General features: G+C 47.1%; 1 protein-coding gene across 1 annotated transcript; it reads left to right on the top strand.

The window, feature by feature from the left end:
- Positions 1-9,303: 9,303 nt before the first annotated feature.
- On the top strand, positions 9,304-11,991 carry LOC120661649 (cyclin-D6-1-like). The gene is made up of 6 exons (XM_039940557.1): positions 9,304-9,678; positions 9,802-9,894; positions 9,985-10,086; positions 10,191-10,398; positions 10,520-10,650; positions 11,376-11,991. Exons 1-6 carry the CDS (start codon positions 9,496-9,498, stop codon positions 11,583-11,585), a joined length of 927 nt encoding a protein of 308 aa, XP_039796491.1. The 5' UTR covers positions 9,304-9,495; the 3' UTR covers positions 11,586-11,991.
- Positions 11,992-23,429: the final 11,438 nt, after the last annotated feature.

Raw genomic sequence — 23,429 nt, 5'->3', positions numbered from 1 at the left:
GCAGCGCATATAAATATAAAAAAACAAACAGATGCATTTGGCTAATCAGTTGGGCTGTGGTCCTGTCGCTGCTGGTTATGCATATATCTAGCGTGAATTTAGCCACCAGAAACAAAAGCAGGCGAAGCCAAGCCAGGACAGAGCGAATGATGGGGCAGCCTTTCTGTCCCTGGACCTGCCATGTACTCCACTTGCAGTAGCCGTCGAGCCGAGACCGTCCCCTAATGGCGTGGAAAGATGGCTAAGCTTTGGTCTCTTGTGGTAATCTGGTCGCAGCGCTCTATGGCGCGATCGACGCCGCTGCGAAGGAAGAGCTTTGAGAAAAGAGAGGAGCAGCGAAAGGAAAGGCGGCTTGGAATGTTCTCCGGGGCTCTTCTGCCGGCGCTTTGGCGCCACCGCGCCGCTCCGGCGAGACCCTGGCTGGGGGCCTCCGGCGTGGTCCGTCGCGCCTTTTCAGGCAGCCGCCCATGTGCGTGGCCGTGGCGTATCAAATCTGATCTGGGAATGGGAGGAGACATGGGTTATCAGATAATATACAGCTCGACGTTGGATATGATCCAATCCAACTGGCAAACAAATCGGTGGATTAGATTGGAGTTGGAGTGTTGGCGCTGCTCCTGCTGAAATCTTGTCTGCTTAAATGAAGTAGCAAATGATATATAGTACACAAAACAGGACGCTTGGTTCGAAGAATGAGATAGTGAACTGTCGACCGGATCATAGTGTTCAGTATTGACACGTATGGCGTTCTCGTGCCCTCGTCCATTCTCTCAGCTCATCTGACTGGATGACTACTCCACTGCACAAAGCACATTGTTGGCCACATCTCTAGGTGAGCAACGTGTCAAATAAAACTTCAATTTCGCAGAGTTCCTGGAAACTCCCAAGCTCGTCAGCAATGCATTCAGTGCTAAAGGTGAGCTTTGGTTTCCATGTCAAGTTTTCACGCGAGATCGCGCCTCATGACACAGTCCAGGAACTGATGACAAAAAACGAAAGGCTCGCGTCGCACACGAGCTTAACACTCAAGACACCACCTGACCACCACTCCATTCCAGCGGCCGCACTGCCGAAACCTTTATTCCTCCATGCTGTCCATCCTTTTGGCTTCCTTCCAAGCCTGTGCTCTTCACATGGGCTCCTTCACTCCTCCTACATTGGTCTATGCATGGTGCGTGATGGCTCGCCCTAGATGTATATGCAGCATTGGAGTGGATGAAATGCCCACAACCACAAGTCTTCTGATGTACTACATCCCAGAGACCTTTATCATGGTTTGACGGATCTGTCTCGTAGTCTCATCTCACGGTTGCGAGGGCGCGCCTCCTGCTCCACTTTGACTGGCGAGAGGCAAAGAGGAGAACTACCTGCCGTGTGTGCAAGAGGCGGCCATGTTCTTCAGATAAGAAGCGTAGCTGTCACCTGCACGTAGGGGTGGTAATGGGCCATGGTCTAAATAGTCTCTTCACAATCCAACAAGACCCTTAAATTATTTAGTTCAAAATTGTATAAAATTAGAGTCCGACTATTTTAAGATCCGATTCTTAGATTTTCTAGTTCAAAATTTTGGGCCTTTTACCGCACCTACCCGCACAAGGGTGGCGTGGCGTTGCTAAAATGAATGGAAGGGTCTATGCGCACTGCAGATTTGTCTGACGTCCGCCGCTTGCACGCGAAGGGTACTGCATTTCAGCTCTGCACCCTTGTAAGTTTCTCATACAAATCCTTGCCCATGATATTCAGCACAACCTCTCCCCGTTCTCATATCACTCCTGCAAGTCACACATTTCCGGTATCAGGGAAACCTAAGGCCACGTTTTGTTTTTTTAAACAAAAATGGAAACCATGAAGCGTGAGAACAAATCCCGCACTCCCATTTCTTTATTGGCTCTGCACATCGAGCATATCCGAAACAACTGAAACTTAAGACCAATCCTTCTTTTCTTTTTTTAAAAAAGGTAACGAAGAATAAGACGAAGCAGGAGAGACCGAGATCTTTCAGGCAGAGGCGATCGACGCCTCGGAGATACCCTGCGCTGCAAACTTGCAAGCCTGAAAGATCGGTTGAGGGAGGTAGACGGGTAGATGACGCATGGATGATGGATCGAGCGCAGAGATACCCAGTTCTGGCTGGCTCGGCTCCCTCACTGGCCCCTGCCTCTGCGAACCCTGCGCGCTGCGCTGCGAGCGATATGGATTGCGAACAAGGACGCGGGTCCAAGAGCGCCGGACACGGGTATCCACGCGTTGCCGGGCGGCAATGCCTCCGTCCGGGGAGAAGAAACAGCGCGAACGGCGTCTCGTTGCGAGCGGAGATCTCTGGATCTCCGAGTCCGAGTGCAGCCCGTGCTACAGGGAAATGACGAGTAAATTCACTATATGCCACTGAGAAATGTAACTCATCATTTATGTGCCATTGAAAATTAGAACATCCCTTCAATGCCATTGTTTTAAATTTTCCATCCCCTCTATGCCATTGCCGTAAAAAAACACTAACGGATGGACATTTTTTCATCCCTTATGTGCCATCGTTTTAATTTTTGCATTCCCTATATGCCATTACCGTCACTGAGTTTTTGACGGCAATGATATAGAGGGGATGGAAAATTTAAAACAATGGTATTGAAGGGATGTTCTAATTTTCAATGGCACATAGGGGATGAGTTACATTTCTCAGTGGCATATAGGGAATTTACTCGGAAATGACCGTGGAGAACTGCTGTTCCTTGGCCCAGTCAACGACGAAAGATAGGAGGCCGGAGCCTTCGCCGTGCTACAGGGCGACTGATGAATCGGCCGGCGACGCCGCAGCCGCGAATGAATTCTGAAGCCATGCGGCCATGGTCAGTCGGACTAGCGGAGGCGGCCTGAAACCCGGTGGGTATTTGGGGCGATCGAGCCGTCGTCTCAGCGATCACATCTGTCTTGAGCCCTTCTGCCCTTCAACGCCAGTGCTATCGACATCGTAGCACCTGCCCTCCTGCAGGCCGCCGGGACGTGGGGACCGGTGTGGGTGTGGTGGCGACATGATCCGCGCCACAGGTCATTGGTCAAGCTACTTGGGTCAAGCCACAGATCCGCGCCACACTGACGACACGTGGGCACACAGGAAATGCTCTGTATTTCTATGAAATGTACTGTGCACGACGCCGAATGACCAATGCTTGGGCTGTCGTCCAGCGTATGCGCACCCAGACAAACAAAACATACACGTCCAGCTGGCAGCTGATCGCGTCCGAGCAAGGGGCTCACGAGCACAGCGTGTCGCGTGGACAGTTGCACACGACCTGATGTCACCGTGCAGTCGTGCTCGATCCCAACGCATCGCCGACGAGACGACCCTGCTCCGGTTCTTGCCGAGATGGGCATACATGTCATTCGGATCCACGGAGGCCTTGCAACGGCGGCGCCCCGTTCTCCTCCGTCGAGTCCCGGCAAACTCTCTGTTCACCGGACGCCTCGCTGCTTGCTTCCTTCCGGAGAAGGCACGTGATGCGTGCACATGAATTTTGCAGCAACTTTCACTTCACAGTTCACACGGCGCGGGCCATGGCCATCGATCCATCGCGTCGTGCCATGTCTAGTGTTAGCCACGTGCCACGTTGGCGTAATACTGGACGGAAGTAATGAAATTACCAAAAGAGATGAACGGGGTAGAGAGACATGTCATTATCCTATCAGATGAGAATACCGCCCGATCAAAGAAAAGGGATAGCATAGTCTCAGCGCTCTGTTCGCTTGGCTGAGTTGTTACTAGCACACAACCGATGTTATAGATCCAACCATAGTCACAAAGTTTCTGGGTCGACCGTATCGAGGAACGGGGTCGAGGGTCGTCACTTATAAAATTGTGGTACGAAGGGGGTATACCTCTATGGAACGATAAATTATTATGTGGAACGCGACCCTGATTCATCCGGGTCGATATCTTCGGGTCGATGCGTCTTTAAAAGGACAAAAAGTCAAAAACTATATATATGTGCTGCTAATGAAGAAACTAATCTGCACAAGCATATAAGAAATATATAAAAAGAGTACATTTAGACCATAGTACACGTTCTCAGCTCATTATCTAACAAAAACCACACCAATCCACTGTCCTTAACCTTCTTATCCCAATTAAATATGCTAGTAATGGAGCTGTGACCCCTCTCAAACCGGAACGCGATCCAACCTTGAATGGGACACTGACCCTCTTCGACCTCGACCTTCGAATCGGAACGGCGTTCCCGGGTCGTGGGACGAGGCATCGACCCCGAATCCTGTAACTATGGATCCAACATGAGCTCGTAAAAAAAAACTCAACATACGGGGTATGATGGCTTCAGGGTACTGTGTTAACAAGAAGATCATCTCACGAAGACCGAAAAATCTCCCAAAACTCCACCCCACCTATACACAGTGCCCAGGGTATCTATTATCTTATTATTTAGCTAATAAACGGAGCTTTCACGTTCGCTTTGAAGGTCTAGAAATTCTCACGTTAATCAAAGAAAAATAGAAAAAATAAAAATTACCCACCACTGCCATTATAATAAAAATTAGCCTAAAATACCCCTATGTATAATTAAAAATCACCCACCAATGCCATTATGAAAAATTAAATATAAATACAATTTAGATATGTATCAGTTATAAACATATACTATTAATAAAAACTAAAACTAACAACAATCAATCAAAATAAAACCAAAATAAGAATAATTATATGAATACTATTATTAAAGCTCAACAAATCAAATTATTATCATAGGTAGATCATATTTGAATTGTTTAAACCAAGACATAATTTACGATAATAAACATGGTGATGTATGGTAAAAAAATAATATAATCTTTAAGTAAGGATACAACGACATGCAAATTTTTAAATTTTCAATACTAGCCGCGCAAATGCGCGGGCTGTACGCCTAGTTGTGTTAATAAGAAGATCATCTCCCGTAGACCGAGAAATCTCCTAAACCTCCACCCCACCTATACACAGTGGCACCTTAGAACACATGACACTGGCTGGCCTAAGATATGTGGTTTGGCGTGGAATAGATGAAGGAATATATTTTCAACATGCACCGAAGTGTGCCTGCGATGCGCACAGCCAGACCAACCGGACTAGCGTGCGCTCGCAGACACGTGCTCGTATTGTTTTAGTAAGAGAAAAGCTCCATTCCAATGCTAAAATAAAAAGTATCATGGAATTTCTAGGGTACCCACAGCCAGGTGGCGGAACGCACCCGCCTATTCCCTGTGAGGGAGAACTCGGGGAAGTACTAGGCAGTTAGGCTAATCTAACACTGAAGCAGGCACGCAAGAACACACGATCTAGAGTGGTTCGGGCCGCCGGAGTGTAATAACCTACATCCACTGGGAGAAGTATTGTTCTTGGTTGTGAATGAACCTATCCTCTGCCGGGTCTTAGCTTTCACCCCGCTTGAGGATTTCTTCTAGCGGCGCCCCCCCTCTTTTATAGACCAAGGGGGTGCAGATACATTGGACGTTGGGGCCCCGACAAGTGGGTCCAACGTGCTGTGCAGCATACTGCGCAGAGTACTCAAATGACTACAGTGGTTACGAATCTTTCCTCCGATATGCTTCCATGCCCTGCTGGCTCTCTGACGAAAGGAGGTCTTCTCTTGTCCCGTCAGCAAGGTGACCGTTGGGGGAACGTAGCTTGCGGCGTGACCTGCTGAGGCTATTATGTAGGCGTCATAATGGGTGGAGCCGAGTTGTCGTATCCATCTGTTATGGCAGACTGACAGGCGCGGCGTGGGCGGCGCCAGCGGTTCCACTATGCACCTTGGTAATACGCGATCAATAGTGCCCCCTGGTCAAAGAATCGCCTCGCCTTCTACTGCATCAATGCGGGCGTCCACCTACCATAATGAATGCAGTGGTGGGTGAGGCTTAGTATGGAGACCAAGCGGCCTTGTACACGTGTCCGTGTTTGTAGACACGTGTCGGCTCCGGACCACCCCGAGGCAGGGCGTCGACCTCTTCCCTTAGCGAGGGGTCCGGTTACCATACAGGGGGTCCGGGACCCCACGAGGGGTCCGGGACTTTCGTGGGGGTCCGGATCCCCCGAGAGGTCCGGACCCCCGGCTGTTCGGGCTGCCCGCCTCTTCCGGGACACGCGTCGTTCCCGAATCTTTCCCAGTCGTGAGGCAAGTCCGGAACCGTTGCCGAGAGATCAGGACTCCGGACCACAGGGTCCCGGCTGTTTGGACGTAGTCAAGGATAACTTCAAGGCCCTTGCCTAGACACAGCAAGAAGGGGTACCTCAGTCATGGGTACCGACAAAAAGGTTCTTGCCCATTTGCACGAGAACATTGTGAGAGAATAATCTTTTGGGTGTGATACTAACAAGTAGAGTACGGTTACAATAATTTGTGGTGGAAGAGAATAACTGATACGAAACCCCAGGGTGATCTTGCACTCTAAAATTTAAAAGACGCTACTGGTCTGCCCAGTTAGCGAGGCTTTATGTTAATATTATTTATTTGTTAATGCTATGGCTCAGACGTTTGATATCAATCATCGTTGGATGTTTGACACTATTGCAATATCGATGAGGCGGGATTGAGACCAGAGGGGGCTCTCCTCCTCCTCCGACCTCTACTTTCCTCATTCTTCTTTCTCAAATTTGTGGGGGGGTGCGGGGTTCATAGGATTTCCAGCGTTAGGAGGGGCTCGAGCCCCTCCAGACCCACCGCTGGATTCGCCCATGGCAACAGACAAGCACCGATATTGCAGTTACTATTTTCTCATTTTTTTTAACATTGCAAGTGTTGTATTCTGACATTGAAACTATTATTTATCAATGTTCTGATGGATTGTCCAACCAAAAAAAATCAGATCGATACCGATGCTAGGAGTGCCGTTTTTCCTTTGCTAATGGTTGCACGCTTATTGCCGCGATACTAGGTGTGATCTTGCTGTTACTTTGTTTTTCTAGTGTGAAAAATAATGGAAAAGAAACTCATAATGAATGTGATTTGTGTACACCAAAATTGGAAAAATCTCACCGATCTTTTTTTTTAAAAAAAAGGTGAGTCCTTTGTTCCGTTTTATATGACGTTGGTCAGCTCAAATTTGAACTAAATAACATCGAAAAATAAAAGAGAACGGAGGGAGTACGAAATATCGTCACCAACAAAATTCGCGATGCACCGAGACGAAAACAAAATACGTGAGGTTTGCAATTGAACTACCATGGTAATACGGGCCTCAAGTTAAAGCTGGGTCTCGGCAGGAAAGCTGCTAAAGTAATACAAGGCACTTCGTCTCTTTTTTCTTTTTTGAAAACAATAGGTGAGGAACCAGATCAGGCTTCTTGCAGAATTTGTGCAGCTTTAGAAGATTGTTCAAGAGGTAAACTTCATGCTGCACATCCAGGAAGAAATCTCATTAAAATTTAATGAATCCGACGAGTTCTCGATAAGCTCAGTTTACCATGCGCAATTCATAGAGGTGATCAACTCAAACCTCAACGAAATCATTTGGTCGGCTTGGGCACCTCCGAAATGCAATTTCTTCAGTTGACTAGCGGTTAAGATAAAATCTGGACTGTGGATAGACTACAGGCGAGAGGTTGGCCGCATAATCCAGCTTGCGTACTTTGCCGCATAGTTCCTGAGACTGGAATGCACCTCTTCTCCGAGTGCAGGTCCATCAGGCATATTTGTGCTGATATTACTACTTGGCTGGCGGAACCGTCACTGCACCCCCATAAATTGGAAATAAACAGCCTCAGTACATGAGTAGTGGTCGACTTTGACCGAAACACATGCAGTTCAGCGCGGGAGTGTGAAATCCTTAGTCATTCTTGTTTGCTGGGAAGTATGGATGGAGTGCCACGCTCGTATTTTCATCTGTACCTCCATGTTCGCTTTGAAGGTCTAGAAATTCTCACGTTAATCGAAGAAAAATAGAAAAATAAAAATTACTCATCACTGCCATTATAATAAAAATTAGCCTAAAATACCCCTATGCATAATTAAAAATCACCCACCAATGCCATTATGAAAAATTGAATATAAATACAATTCAGATATGTATCAGTTATAAACATATACTATTAATAAAAACTAAAACTAACAACAATCAATCAAAATAAGACCAAAATAAAAATAATTATACGAATACTATTATTAAAGCTCAACAAATCAAATTGTTATTATAGGTAGATGATATTTGAATTGTTTAAACCAAGACATAATTTACGATAATAGACATGGTGATGTATGGTGAAAAAAATAGTATAATCTTTAAGTAAGGATACAACGACATGCAAATTTTTAAATTTTCAATACTAGCCATGCAAATACGCGGGATGTACACAAAGTGCGAAGCACCTGGCACACCTTATTTGTAGTGTGTGAGTCTACTTGCGAACATGTTTTTTACGCTATTACTATGTACTAACTCCTATGCAGCTTTGTAGCCTTCTGATTTTCTTTGTTCTTATTAATATATAACAGGTTGTTCTCCTGCCTGTTCTGTTTAAAAACAATTGAAAATAGTAAGGCCAGTCTTAGTGGAAGTTTCATGGGCACAGTTATCTAGATTGAGAACTAGGTAACTGTGATATATGAATTTAATAGTGATGAAACTCTCTTCACATCCCATGAAACTCTACTATTCTCTCTTTTTGCCATGTTAGTAAAATTGATGATATTTAATATCATAAAACTCTCCATAAAGCTCTCATGAGCAACTCCAACAGCCCCTTTCCCATTTTTCATCTTATAGAAAAATCCCTCATCATAATTTTAATTTATTGGGGAAATGTGCTCCAGCAAATTAATTTTTCCCTTTCCCCTTTAATTCATGAGTGGCCAGGATCTTCTCATTCATGTGGATTTTGTGACTAGAAAATAATATAGAGAAAGAGAGAAGGAAAGGGAGAAGGTGGAATTCTCCTTTAAGAGAGGGGAGGGAAATAAAGGGGAAAGAGAAAAAGGGGGAAATGAAAAATCAATCTGTTGGATCTAAATGTTTTCCCCTAAATCTCTTTTATGATTAAAAAGTGAAAAAGAAAAAATTGAAAATTAATCTGTTGGAGTTGCTTTTAGACTCTTTAGCCGCATAAACATCTCAAGCAAGAGATGGCCAATTTCTTGCGTGGTGGGTATCTGAGCTGTCGAAGCGAAGACACATGCTGCCAACAGAGCTTGCGCGAGGTCCAAACTGATCTCACGGACAGGTGGGGCCTAACAGCAGGCTTTCTTGTACCCTGCCTCCACCTCCGCGGCTCCTCGCCTCCTCCTCCCGATCTTTACAAAAAGAACCCCTAATCCCCACCTTTTGGTACCATTGTCCCCGACCCCCTTGCTATTAAAGGCCGTCTCCCAACAAGACAGAGCTAGTACTAGCCCTGCGCCGCAGCAATGGTGGTGGCATCCCCCGCCGCATAAATCCCACCACTCCCGCTTCTCGGCGTGTTCTCCTCGGCTGGGCTTCCTTCCCCTCCAACCGCGCGGGCGCGGCGCCGCCGTGGAGATGGCGACCGGGGAGTGGGAGCTGCGGGAGGAGGACGAGTACGAGTTCGACCTCGAGAACCCGTTCACCAGCCCCGCCGACGAGCCGATCGCCAGCCTCCTCGACGCCGAGGGCCACCACGCGCCCTCCGTCTCCGCCGCGGCCTCCGCCGTTCGCCGCGACGCCACCGGATTCATCTCCAAGGTACGTGGGGCCACGGGCCCGCCGCCGCATTCGCTCTTTCTGCTCTCTGGGTTCCTCGTCTGGGGTTTCCTCTGTTTCCCGACCCGATCGGCCTCAAATCTCAATCCGTGTGGTGCGGTCCAGGTGCGGTTCGGCGGGGAGCTCGCCGTGCACCCGCGCGTCGCCTACCTCGCGCTCAACTACGTGGATCGCTTCCTCTCCAAGCGCCAACTGCCCGTAAGAACTCGCGCGAGACTGGTGTCGTTTCTGCTAAGATTTGTCCGGGAATTCGGTCTGATCTGATATCCCCTTCTCTGCTCCGTGCAGAGCGAGCAGCAGCCGTGGGCGCCGCGGCTGCTCGCCATCAGCTGCCTCTCCCTCGCCGCCAAGATGCAGCGCGTCGCAGCCGTCTCCATCGCCGACATCCAGGTACTAGATTTGTTTTCTATTGGTTGCGATTCGGCAAGGGATTGATCTGGAGATCACTGGTTCAAACACTCCGTGTTGTGGTGTTGTGCTGCCTCGGGTTGCAGAGGGATGAGGAGTTCATGTTCGACGAGGCGTCCGTGCGGCGCATGGTGCGCATGGTGCTGGGCGCGCTGGAGTGGCGCACGCGCTCCGTCACGCCGCTCGCCTTCCTCGGCTTCTTCCTCTCCGCGTGCTACCCGGCGCCCTGTCACCCGACACAGGTCGCTGCCGTCAAAGCGCGCGCCGTCGACCTCCTCGTCCGCGCCCAGCCCGGTACGTGCGCCGCCCACGCCCTCCCGTGCCAATGCCATGGCATGGCATCCAAAACCAAGAGATACCCCTCGACATTGCCCCCCTTCTGTTCTACTGACTCTTGCTACTGTGCCTTCTGCAGAGGTCAAGATGGCGGAGTTCTCGCCCTCTGTATCGGCCGCGGCGGCGGTGCTCGCCGCTGCCGGGGAGGTCGCCGCCGAGAACCTCCAGGCGTTCCAAGCCGGCGTCGCCGCCTGCCCCTTTGTAAATAGCGTGAGCACTATTTCCGCTAAGTCCCTTTAATCCCCCACTAATCCACGTAAATACCCCTGTCACGTCAAACACTCCCCAACTGATCCTTTGGGACTTGGCGGCTTGTGGCATTCCAGTTATTTACCGCTGTTCATATTTCTTTAACCTGTTGTCCTAGGGGAATGGAGCGGATGGGGGCCATTCAATTGACCGCCTAGTAAAATCTTGTTCTTTTTTCACTTATGGAATTAACAATGGCCTTGTTTGGATGTGCGCTAGGATTCTAGCGCTAGTGAATAGTGCCACTTTGACTGTTAATTACAGTGTCAAACAAAGTCAGTTTACAAAACCAACTTCAGAACTCCCGCGCTAGTGACCCTGAAGAATCTAATGAGGTCAAGAATCTAATGAGGCCTTTGACCGCGCGATTAGATGATGGTTACTGTAGCACCACTGTAGCAAATCATCGATTAATTACCGTCATTAGATTCGTCGCGAAAAGTTACACTCATCTCTAAAAAGGTTTTGCAAATAGACTTCATTTAGTGCTTCAATGCATGCGAGATTCTTTTTCGGAATTTGTGCGCGCTAGAATCCTAGCGTTGCCAAACAAGGCCAATGTGATCACCGTAAACTATCTCAAGATTTGGACAAAATACAGCCGGCCCCCCGTGCTTAACTACAGTTTCGGTATCTGCAGGAACAGTTGGTTTTCGTGCTAACTCTGTCACGTTTATCTTGAGCAGGACAAGCTGCGAGAGTGCGGCGAGGTGCTGGCGGCGGCGTGCGGCGTCGGGCCGGTGCGCGGCGCGGCGAGCGCGGACACTCCGGTGACGGTGCTCGGTCCCCACCGCAGCGCCGCGTCCGAGAGCGACTGGACCGTCGGATCGGCGGCCAACGGCGGCGGTGGCGAGGCGAAGAAGCGCTGCATGGGCCCACCGTCGCATTGGGGGTAGGCGGCTGACCGAGTCAAGCGAGGGGCTTGTCACCGCTGGATGGAGGAGTTGGAAATTTACTCTTGCACTGCCCCTTTCCAATTTTTTTCACCCTTTTTCTTTTCAATTATTTTCTTCTACTTTAATCCTCTCGAGGTAAAGTGGTGGGGATGGATAGAATTCGTGGAATCGTGGTGGTGGTGCATGTCATTTAGTAGCTCCTTTTTGCTAGTTTGTCTTTTTTAGGGGGAGCCTAGTTATGGTAATTTTTGCGGCAGTACTTAAGAAGGTGAGGATGGTGGATGAACATATTGGGCTGGGAGGGGGCGAAATGGTGTGAAATGGCAGAAAATAAAACCAAAAGGCATGTTGCTGGTCACCCATGTTTGAACTGCTTTTAGTTGTGGCTAGCACCCTATTCGATCTCCTTTGATGCGTGCTTTCCATCATTTTTCATCATGTGGTCAGATTTTTCTATGTTTTTATTACAGATGCTTTGCACATTTTTCTTTACTGCAGCATGTTCTTTCACATTTTTTGGATGTTTTCGAGAAGAAATGCGTGCTTGAAAACAGAAAGGGCTGCGGTCAACGCGGGTGCGGCGGGGCCAGGAGTGCGACGTGTCAGGGCAGAGGGGCGCAGCCTTGTACTTTGCCTCCTTTTCAGGCTGGCACTGGTAGTCGCTGGATACGCGCCACGTGGACGTGAGGCCGCATCGCTGCCCTCGCTCGCGCGCGTCCTCCCCTGGGCCCTGGCTCGTGGCTCCCGCCTCGTGCATGCGGCCTGCATGGTGCTGTACACGCCTCCACACGTCCATACGTCGGGCGCAGCGTACGTGTACGTATACGCGTATGTACTGGTCTTTTCTTTATTGTTGTTGGTGTATACACTGCGCGAACCATATGACTGCGGCGGTGGAAAACATCCCTGTTGTGTAGGCCCAGTGGTTGGTTTGCCTGGAGGCTGTTGGGTCCACGGCGAATTGATTTCATTTCACGAATGCAAAAGGCGGAAAGCGTGGAGTATCGTCTCCTTTCGAACTCCTCTGGATGAGGTTTACACTGTACTAGCGCATAGTGAAAAAAGAGAACTATGACCTGGGTGTTTTGAAAAAAAAAAGTGTAAATTAAACTTGGACCTCTAGGTGATTGAAATTGCCATAGATTTTGGGTCGATCAATTTGAACATACTACCCACTAAGACAAGGTTAGCGACCGGGTTTCATCTCCAACACGGTGTTTTGGTCATTAGTGTGCGACCTTAGAGAGAGGTCGATATGCAGCGGGCGGCAAGGGACATTATATTATGATGACCATGAGAAGAGGATGTATCCAATAGCCATTGAATACAGATTAGGTGGCTTTGGTATTCTATTTTTCAAGTGGTTAATTTCAGCAACTAAATAATGTTAGTATTGTACAAATTTAATATGGGACATTGACTGATTTAAGAAGATACTACATAAGTTGCTATTTATATCGGAAAAACTACAACCGTTAATTCCAAGTGAACTAGCAAGGTGGCCCGTGCTAATAGCGCGGGTAGCTAGTTATTTATTTAATTCTTTAAAAATATTTACATTGATAGAAGAGATGTATTTTGTAATTTATTTACCTCTCATTTAGTTTTTTATTTAATTCTTTAAAAATTTGAGGATTGAATTCAATTTTGGATCACCTTGAATACGGAGCAAATTGTACATAATTGTATTCATATAAAGTTTTTTATAATTATGAAATATATTTATATGTATTTAATAGTTATGTTTGCCAACAATCTGTAACTTAGATGTTGGAGTTCGATTTGTATCTTGCAATATTTTGATTAATATTTAGCAAAAATATATCTAGTGTAGTTGTTAGAGCACTTAAGTAGCATCTAGCAGATCTAGACCTGACTCATCATCGGAGCAAAATAAAAATGATCATGGATTAGACAAAAAAAAGTTATGTTAAAAAATAAGTTGAGGCCTCCTGCTGGCTTTGGTAAATAAATGTTATGCAGAACTTATATATATGCATGCTATATTAATGCATATATGTTTTAAATTTTTTATTTAACCGAACCTATTATTATTTTTCCCACTTTGGTTACTGCACAATTTATTTGTTTTTAGCCCATATGACTGTATATATTGGTCAACTTTAGAGTTTTGTCATCTCGGTGATAGATAGTTCCATATATATCTTTGCTGTTGTTTCTAACTCTTTTCTTTATTTTTCATTTTCTCTAGCAATTTTTATTGATTTCTCTGTCTTCTATTTTGTTCCTCAGTATATTTGAAATCGATTAGTGTGTATCGCATCTGATGCATCTAATGGAGAAGTTTCCTGTTTAGTATTGTGTCTCAGGGTTTTTTTTCTGAACGAAGAGTAGCATCGACAACATACATTTGGTTGAATCATTTGATTTTGTACTGTAGCCAATCGACTTTGAGATAGATTAGCAGGGCTTCAGGCCTGTATCTGTGGCTAAAATAATTTCAGTTGTGGCTTCTTTGATGGAGCAGCTTTTTTATGGATATAGAGCTGTTTTAAAACCGTTCGGTAGAACCGCTTCTTCTATTTTTTTCATGAATATATGAAAGATGTCAAATGTCCAGCAGGACATGGCTATAATTTAATATTTTTCTCATTCTAATGATATTATTTATAGACTAAACCAATAAATTCACTTTTGTACTTTTCTTTTGCCCTCATTTACTCATTTTTCCTGCCTTCTTTTTCTATTCTCCTTTTTCTACTTTCCTTACCCGTTCAATCTTGGTACTTCTTTATCTTTTTCTCTTCTCTTTCTCTATACTTCTTTAGAGGTATCGATCACATTTGTGTTCCATGCCTAGTGTGTACTTATAGAAAATTAGATGGGGATAATAATGTTAATAATTATCTATGCTATTTGATTCCTCACATGACTAACTCCCGGATTTTTCCCATGCATCTATTTAGATTGAGCTAATAATAGTCACATTTATTTGTAGGTTTCGGTGCTTTACCCTTTATCCCAGTGATTATTACTTGTATGGAACTATTATATGCCCATAGAATCATAATTCTTTGTTGACCACCATCAGATTAGTTTGTATACCTAAAGTTGTTCAAGAATATGCAATATTTATGATGATAATTCTTGTTTGGAGAAAACATTGGTTCTTTAGCGGATATTTCTCACATTAATTCGTCTGCGTATTCATTGGCCCACACTTACAATCATAAGGTGCCAATGGTCTTGCAATAGATTGCAATATGTGAAACTCTACGCATCATCATTATTTTTTCGTCCCTATCTTGACGTTTGGTTGCTCCAGAAGAAATGGATTGATTGAGTTCGGCAATGATTTTGTATAGAATCTAGTGTGCTTCATGCAGCTGCATTATGGCTGGGCGTTCGGGTTACCCGAAAATTTCGGGTCGGGTAGTTCGGGTTTCTGGTATTTCGGGTTTCCAAAAATGCTACCCGAAATTAACTTGGAAAAAGAAGAACCCGAAAATTCGGGTAACCGAAAATTCGGGTTCGGGTTTACCCGAATAACCCGAATTAACGACACAGCGGTGGCAATGGCGGCGGGCAGGGCGCACCTGTGCGGCGACCGGCGGGCTCCAAGGCGTTGGGCGCGGCGGCGGCGGCGGCGGCGGCGGCCGGCGAACCCCTGGAGCGTGGGCGCGGCGGCGACGACAGTGGCCGGCGGACCCCTGGAGCGTGGGCGCGGCGGCCGGTGGATGCCCGGGCGGTGGGCGTGGCGGCGGCGGCCGGCGGGCACCTGGACGCACTCGATCCGCACGGTGCCCTGCTGCCCGCGCGCCGGCCGCAGCGGGATCCTCTTCAGCCGCGGGCACACCCTCGTCTGCAGGCGCTGCAGCTCCAAGAACGCGCACTCCCCCTCTGCGCGGACGGCCTCCAGCTTGGGTAGCCCAAGCTGCTTTAGACGGCCGCAGATGTGGCCCTCAGGAGCACTCAGCAGCAGGGGCAATGCCGCAAGGATCGAGAGAGCTGGGGTCTGGGGAGCGTCGTGACTCGTGCGTGGGTGGGGGCGGGTGCGGCTCGCGGCTTGGGACGGGGGTGCAGGGTGCTAGGGTTGGGGTGAGACTGGTGGGCCTTGCTGGCTTGGTGGGCTGGGCTGGGCTGAACTCGAAAAATACTTGGGCTTAAAGTTGTTCGGGTTATTCGGGTAGTTCGGGTACCGTGATCTGGTACCCGAATTACCCGTAATAATTTCGGGTACTGTGGGTTGGAACCCGAATTAGGGTTCGGGTTTTTCGGGTTCGGATTTTTCGGGCTCGGGTTTTTCGGGTTCGGTTTTCGGGTTTCGGGTATTTTGCCCACCCTTAGCTGCATGTATTGCATGACATTCTTGAGACTCAAAAAGTTGTGATTCGAAATGTCGGGCAAAGACTATGGTCGCGTCGTAGTGCAGGGCGTTCCAAAGATTTTTCAAAGCAATTATCTCTTTCAATAGTACCAATACAATACAACTATGGTCGTGTTGTCACGCTTATGCTGCTGCTATTTTTTTTGCATCTTTAAGGAAGGTTAATGCGAGACATAGATGATAACATGAGTTTTTATGTCATGTGGACTCTGTATTTAACTTTAATTGGATACAGACACTTTTTGGTAGTTTAGAATATTGCATCTCATTAAATTGGACATGGACTCTTTTGTCCAATTTAGATCGTTAGATCTTCATTAAATCGAATGGTGTAAATCCTATACACAAATACTATTTAGATCTTCGTTAATTTGGAGTATTTATTAACTTTATTTGCCATGAAACTCAAACTTGGATTTTTATTATTGCATTTGATACTATTTATTTAGCTATTTTTCTTCTTAATATGATTCATAATCACTACACATATCAACAATAATTTTTTTATTCTAGTTCCTGCATTTATTTATTTATTAATTATATTTGATGCAATTTTTTTATACTTTTAATTTTTAATTTATCTATTTGGCTAATAATAATTTTTTTGTCGTGTGCCAATGTTAATTTTTTTAATTTTATAATTCCGAATTTGCTTATTTAGTAATTGTATTCAACATGGACTCTTTGGTTAAGTCCTAATTTCCTTATTTTTTTAATTCCAAATTAAGCTATATTTACTAATCATATTTGGTATGGACTCTTTGTCATGTCTTTTTTTTAAAATTCAAAATTAGCTATTTATTAATCGTATTTGACATCTCATCGCGTTTTTTTACTCCATCATGATCACGAAATCGTCCGTCCGTCCATCCATCTTCGACATCCCTTCACGTCGGGGTAGTGCCACGACACCGGGGCACATCGCGTCGGAGGCTCCCTCTGCCAGCCTGTTGCCTGCGACCACCGTGCTGCTAGCTACCAATAGTTGCTAGGAATTCAAGTCAACATTATCTCTTTGCAAAGAGGTATTAACAGTCCAGATTAATTTTAAAACATATGTTTTTCCATCAAGCTCACGTATTACCCATGCCCCCTCATCTTCAATAGTCCAGAACGCATAATCCGTTTGCAAAACTTTTAACAGGTACTAACAATATGACATACTAAAAAATTAGTCAACTGACAACAGTTGGACAGTCATAGAATAACGTAGGAATTTCTAGACCCTCTCGACGAACGTGGTGGTTTGTTTTAACACTCCCTTAATAATATAATAGAATTTATACTTTTAATTTTAAATTTAGCTATTCAGCTAATATTAATTTTTATCTAGTGGTAATGCTATTTTTTAATTTGATAATTCAGAATTTTCCTATTTAGTAATTGTATTCAACATGGACTCTTTGATTAAGCCCTAATTTCCTTATTTTTTTTTAATTCCGAATTAAACTATTTACTAATAGTATTCAGCATGGACTCTTTGCGATGTCTTAATTTTCCTTAATTTTTAATCCGAAATTAGCTATTTATTAATCGTATTTGATATGAATTCTTGAGCTAGTTTGAACCGTTAGATCTTCATAAAATCCAACGGTGCAAATTCTTCTCTTTTTTAGATTAATGTGGGAATTTCTAGACCCTCTCGGCGAATATGGTGGCTTCTTTTAACACTCCTTTAATAATATAATAGATTGTGAAGCAAAGTGCAGCGAGTTCCTTCAGTCAAGATAAATACCGTCAGGAATCACTACAGTAACGCATTCAACTGGGCGAGAAATCGCGTTATAAAGTACTAACTGTTTCCCTGTTCCACGCGCAGGAATCCAGCGCAACGAAATGCTAAGACCTGTCAGACTCTCAGTATTACTGAACTGTAGTGTACAAGCCGCCAAGACGTCTTCATGCACTTGTTGGTTTCCCCTTTTCTTTGACGAGGCTGCCCCTTGGACATACGCGACCCTTGTGCGTGACACCATGAGTGCAAGACGCAGTGCCCGGGTATGGCGTTATGCGCGTAGCTAGCTTTGGGGCGTGCCGCTTTTCCACCCGAAATGTCATCGTGGCCAGCATTGTTGCCGTGCGGGGACGGGCCGGGGCAGGGCCACTCGAGTGCCATCCATTGCGCTTCCCCGCCGGCAGCGGCGTGCACGGCGCTCATGCTCATCTCCCACTGCTGGTGTGGCCGCCTGGCGGCCTGGCCGGAACAAATCGATCGATGATCCATCGACAGCTATGTCGGAACGTGACATAGCTTGCGTAGGGCGAGTAGTGCCTGTCTAGCCGAACACCGCATTGCTTGGCCTTAGAGCTAGCTAGAACGTAACTCCTCTCGATTCTGTTTCGAGCAGAGCCTTTTTGTTGCAATGCCTCGCTGCCATTGCCAAACAGGGAGGAGGAGGATGATCGGCAGGCAGTGTAGCCTTGTTTACGTCGAGGCTTTGGTATGGTCCCAAAACCTGGGTTGACCATTGAACAGCAGCACGCCGCAGGTGACGTGGTGAGCAGTCTGGAGTCTGGACTGGGATCACTACTGGATGTCTTGATTGGATTGAGCCCCAGGAGATGGGGGTCGATGATGAAAGGAAACCGATCGCGGCGATCGATCTGATCAATCGCCTCGCCTGCCAAAAGGCTGGGCTTACCTAAAAGGGCGCTGGTGGATTATCAATGGAACCGTTACGTACAGCGAGAGCAGCCATCCATGATCAATGCCGTGAACCATCAACGTAATGTCGCCATCATATCCAGGCATGGCTACTACTAGCTACTTAATTGCCTTCCTCCAGATACTAGTATTTGCTTAACTAGTATCTCTGCTTCTGCTCCCGGGTTCTTATTTCATGATAGGAGATGTCACGTATGTACTGGGTGGCCGTCGATCATTGGGTGAACGAAAAGCCCGATCGACCACCACCTTGGCAGAGAGCGCACCATGAGACGGTGACGGTCTCGTCTCGTGTCAGCCATGTGCGGCTGTGCGTGGTGGCATTGGCAATTTGGCATTGGCATGGCACGTGCTACGGCGCTAGCTTCCGTGCCCGCGCGGCAGAGCGCAGCGCACGCACTAGTACGCCGCTACAGCGCGCTCCGGGCTGGCCGGCAGAGGCAGCAGCGGCCAAGCGGGACGAGGACGCGCCGGGCACGAGCAGGCAGCAGCGCCCGAACGAGGACGACGACGCGACGCGACACAAGCGGCTCGCGCATGTGTCGGCCACCGCGCGCGCGCGCGCGTAAGGCTGCAGGAGTAGCGCGGCAGACGGCAGGAAGGAGCCATGGCTACCGGCAGTAGCAGCGCTGGCCTGTTTGGTTGCGCCTAGTAAAAGTAGCATAAAAATTTTAACCAATAATTAGGGGTACTAAATAAAGTTAATTTACAAAACTAACTCCACAACTTTGCTCTACTCCACAATTGTAGCATCACTGTAGCCAATCATCGATTAATTACTATCATTAGATTCGTCGTGAAAAGTTACACCCATCCGTGAAAAAATTTTGCAAATAAACTTTGTTTAGTACTCCATACATGTGAGATTTTTTTCTCGGAAATTGTGTGTTATGGTATGACAGGGGAAACAAACAGAGCCGCTAGCACTGGCAAGCAGGGCCACCGGTGCAGTGGTGAGTCCTAGCCCCGCTGAGCAGGTGAGCAGAGCGGCAGTTGCGTGCCCTGTTGGCGCTGCGCGCCCGCACCTGCCCACAGCTGCCTCTGCCTGCCGCGCGCAACGTGCGCCTTCCCTGATTTCCTCCCCGGGCCGCTCCGTCTATCCTGGCTTTTCGGGGGGCGCGGTCGCTCTCGTCCACCCCCACAGCCACAGGCCACAGTTCCCGTCCGTCCACCACACCTCCTCACCCCTGTGGCCGACGGCTCGTCGGCTCCATCCATCATCAATCCGTTCCGATCGAGAGCCCGCGCGAGGCAAGCCCGCAGCCGGCGGCCCGGGTCATAATTGCCACCTCGTACGAAGCGTACACTGCGCGTCCGGGTCCAGCTCAAGGCAGTACGTGTTGTACGGTCGTACCATCTGCGAGACAGCGAGAGTACAAAGACCCTGTTCCGATCCATGGTGGTGTGGTACACGGACCACGACGGCGTGCGTGCTGTTGTTGGGCTACTGGTAACACGTACTACGTGCGTGCGTGGTCATGTGCACGCCGCAGCAGGCCGGCGCGGGCGTACGTGTGCGCGCGCGTCACGAGCCGACGCCAGCTGACCAGACGCGCGCCCATCGACCTCGCGATCCGGCGGACGGACGGATGGGCCTGGCACGACGGGCCGGCCGAGATCTGCCGTGCGATCGGGGGGGGGGGGGGGGTGTCTTCCGCGGGGCCGGCGGAGGACCACGCCGTACGGCGCCGGACCCGGCGCGGCGCGGCGGCAGCAGGCGGGCGGACATCCCGTCCCCGTCGCTCGATCCGCCCGTACCTGCCACCCTGATCCGACCCGCGCCCGCGCGCAGCTAGCTGCCCGTACACGTGCGCGTCGCGTCTCGTCGTGCCAGCCTGGCGTGGGCGCGTGGCGTGCCAGGCCCAGCGGTCAGCCGACGGGATACGTGGGCCAGGGGCGGAGCCAGGGGTATTCCCCGTATTCCCAGGAATACCCAACTTATTTTGTCAAAGAACAAGTATATATAAGGTATGTACATTTGTGTAGTTTGTGTTGGGCTAAAATTTATTGTTTATAAACCCCTTAGCATACTATATACTCTAAATTAGTGAGATATCTATAGTATAGTATAGTATAAACTACATTAAAATTTACATTGTTCATATATTTTGTATCTACACATTTTATACCGGGAATACCCAACCTCAAAATCCTACCTCCGCCACTGACGTGGGCCTGCCACCCGAGCGCTCCGTGACCGCGATGAGCCCATCGGTCGGTTCCCAAAACGCAGATACCACTATTAACCTTCATGTTACGCGTCCCGTCGTGGGTGAGTCACCGACTCACCGTACCACCAACAGGACACATACACCAGGACATCGTAGGACCCGTTACATGGTCCTCGGGGCAGTACTTGCCGACACTGGCGCGACAGTGAAGCTCTTCTTCGAGGAAGCTTAAACAGGTTGCCAAATGCCATCAGGATCTCCACTTTTCTTTTTTTGCAATATTATTACCTATAGCCACACAACCTGATTGGTTGCCAAATGCCATCAGGATCTCCACTTTTCTTTTCTTTTTTGCAATATTATTACCTAGGTAATGACTTCATACCGACCGGCTGTTTTTTCGTCCGCTCGGACGGCCGGTTTAATCCACCGCCTAGTCGCCATCCAACGATCACGCGTCGCGCGCGCCACACGTGCCCCTGACAGGCTGGCCCTACCTTATACAATCGGCGAGGAATTTTATTCAAAACATCGGGTCTCGCGCCGGTCATTTCGTCTTCCTCATTCTCTCTCTAGGGTTCCTCTCTATCCCCTCTATCCTCTCGAATCACCGCTCGATTCACCTACCCATCGCAGATCAAGCTCAGATCCTCAGCGGGGAATCAGCAGGATTCTCAATCGGAGACAAATCTCAGGTCAGTTTCCCTCTTGTTCTTCAGCTATCGTCGCATCATTTTCGATTTCACGACGAGATGATTTTTCGGGGATTGCGTGGCTGTTTTTGGTGGAGATTATCAAGCCAAGCAAATGGGAATCCGCGCGGGGAGGGAGGAGACTGATAAGAATCAAGGGGAGCATCTCTCCTTAGCGATTGCATCTATGATCTGTAGTATTTTGGTATGGGATGGAGCGGAGGAGCGTGGTGTCGTCTCTGTTTTTGCATTTGATTTTTCCGCAGGGGGTTAACGAACTTGCGGAAGTGTAGATCAGATAGGTGAGTGCATCCACGGGATATAGCAGCATCTGTTGTGGGGGATAAGATCAGGGGAGGGCTTTTGGGGTGGGGATGGAGTTCACCTCTATTTTTTTGTTGGTGGATGTCATCCACAGAGTAACATTTTGGTGTGGGGGCTTTTTTGGGGGGAGATCTAGGCCAGTTTGTGCTGGTTCAGAGTCAGGCAAACACGTGTGCCCCCTCCCCCATCTGAAAATCATCAAGTTCATAATCAGATAGGAATCGAGTTTGACTCTATTTTTTTGCTTAGATAGGAATCAAGTTCATGATGCAACGTTTTTTATTAGATTCCTGTAGGAGGAGGGGATGTAGTAAAATCAGATAGGCGAATGAGTAGCATTTGGCATGGGGGCTTTTTTCAGGGTAGGGGGAGGGGATCCAGTTCTATAGGTTCCTGGATTAGGTAGATATTCTCACCTGAATCAGGCCTTCCCTTTTGTAGCGGTTGTGTGTTTTGTGGTGTTGGTGAAAAGAAATCATAGACGCAACTATATTTTGTTCTTCATATCTGTATGATTCACATATCTGCATATCATGTCTGTATGATTCACATATCTATATATCATGTTTGTAAAAATAAATCATAGATTCAGCTACTAACCCCTTTTTTCCTTTGTAAAGTACAGAACCCCTAGGGAACTCTTATTTTTCCAAGACAATCACAATGCCAAGGAAGAAACAAGGTCGCGCGCCATCATCTGACGCTGTATGCCCCTCGCATTTTCTGTTTTCATGTTGTTTTTATCAGCAGTATCCATTTTCAGGCACTTTGATTAGGCAAAAATAATCTCCACCACTAGGCAATAACATGATCCCGACTTATGCAATAATATGATTTTCTGAACCATGCAAAGTACTAGGTAATATACAACTAACATCACTTGTATTTTTCCCAGCATCTTTTTCTTAAGTTTGATATGCAAGCAGTTCTGTGATTACTCAATACCAATTCAGTACTTTTTTTCAGCAGGAGGCATATTCATTAATTTCATTAGGCAAAATACCTTTTCAGCAAAGGCATCTTTGTTCATTAGATTAAGCAAAAATCCATTGAATATATCTCTCAACTGTTTTTTCATCATTATTCATATTCATGCACATACAAACTACCAGCAGTTGTATTTTTCTATAGTTCTATCATTTTTAAGTTGACGTACAAGTAGTTTTGTAATTATTCAACTCCAATTTAGCACTGTGTTTTCAATACCAATTCTTTTAGCACTTCAGCATGAGTCACATTCTTGTGTTTCATTAGGCAAAATACTTTTTAGCAGAGGCTTTTTTGTTCATTAGATTTCGGCAAAATCTACTGAATACGTCTCTAAACCTTTTTCATTTAGCAGTCATATTCATGCATTATTTTCATTTTTAGGGGGGGAGGGGCAAAGTTCATTGAATATGTCTTTCATAAACACTAAAACATTATCTATTTATGTGAAGGTTCCAAGGAACAGGGCATCACCCGCTAGACTCGTCAAACTAGATGTATGGATGAGTGAACCCCAGCGCAAGATGATATGCGATATCAATTTTGGTGGACTACTTAACATCCCATGCCCCACAATACCAGCTGAGTTTGCAAACTGGCTTTTTGTTGAGTGTTTTGATCCCGAAGCTTCAGAGTTAGTGTTTCCAGGATGTGGTA

This window comes from Panicum virgatum, chromosome 2N (genome assembly GCF_016808335.1).
Source record: "Panicum virgatum strain AP13 chromosome 2N, P.virgatum_v5, whole genome shotgun sequence".
Lineage (NCBI taxonomy): Eukaryota > Viridiplantae > Streptophyta > Magnoliopsida > Poales > Poaceae > Panicum > Panicum virgatum.
The sequence above is the reverse complement of the archived record's forward strand: the minus strand, read 5'-3'. Positions and strand labels throughout refer to the sequence as shown.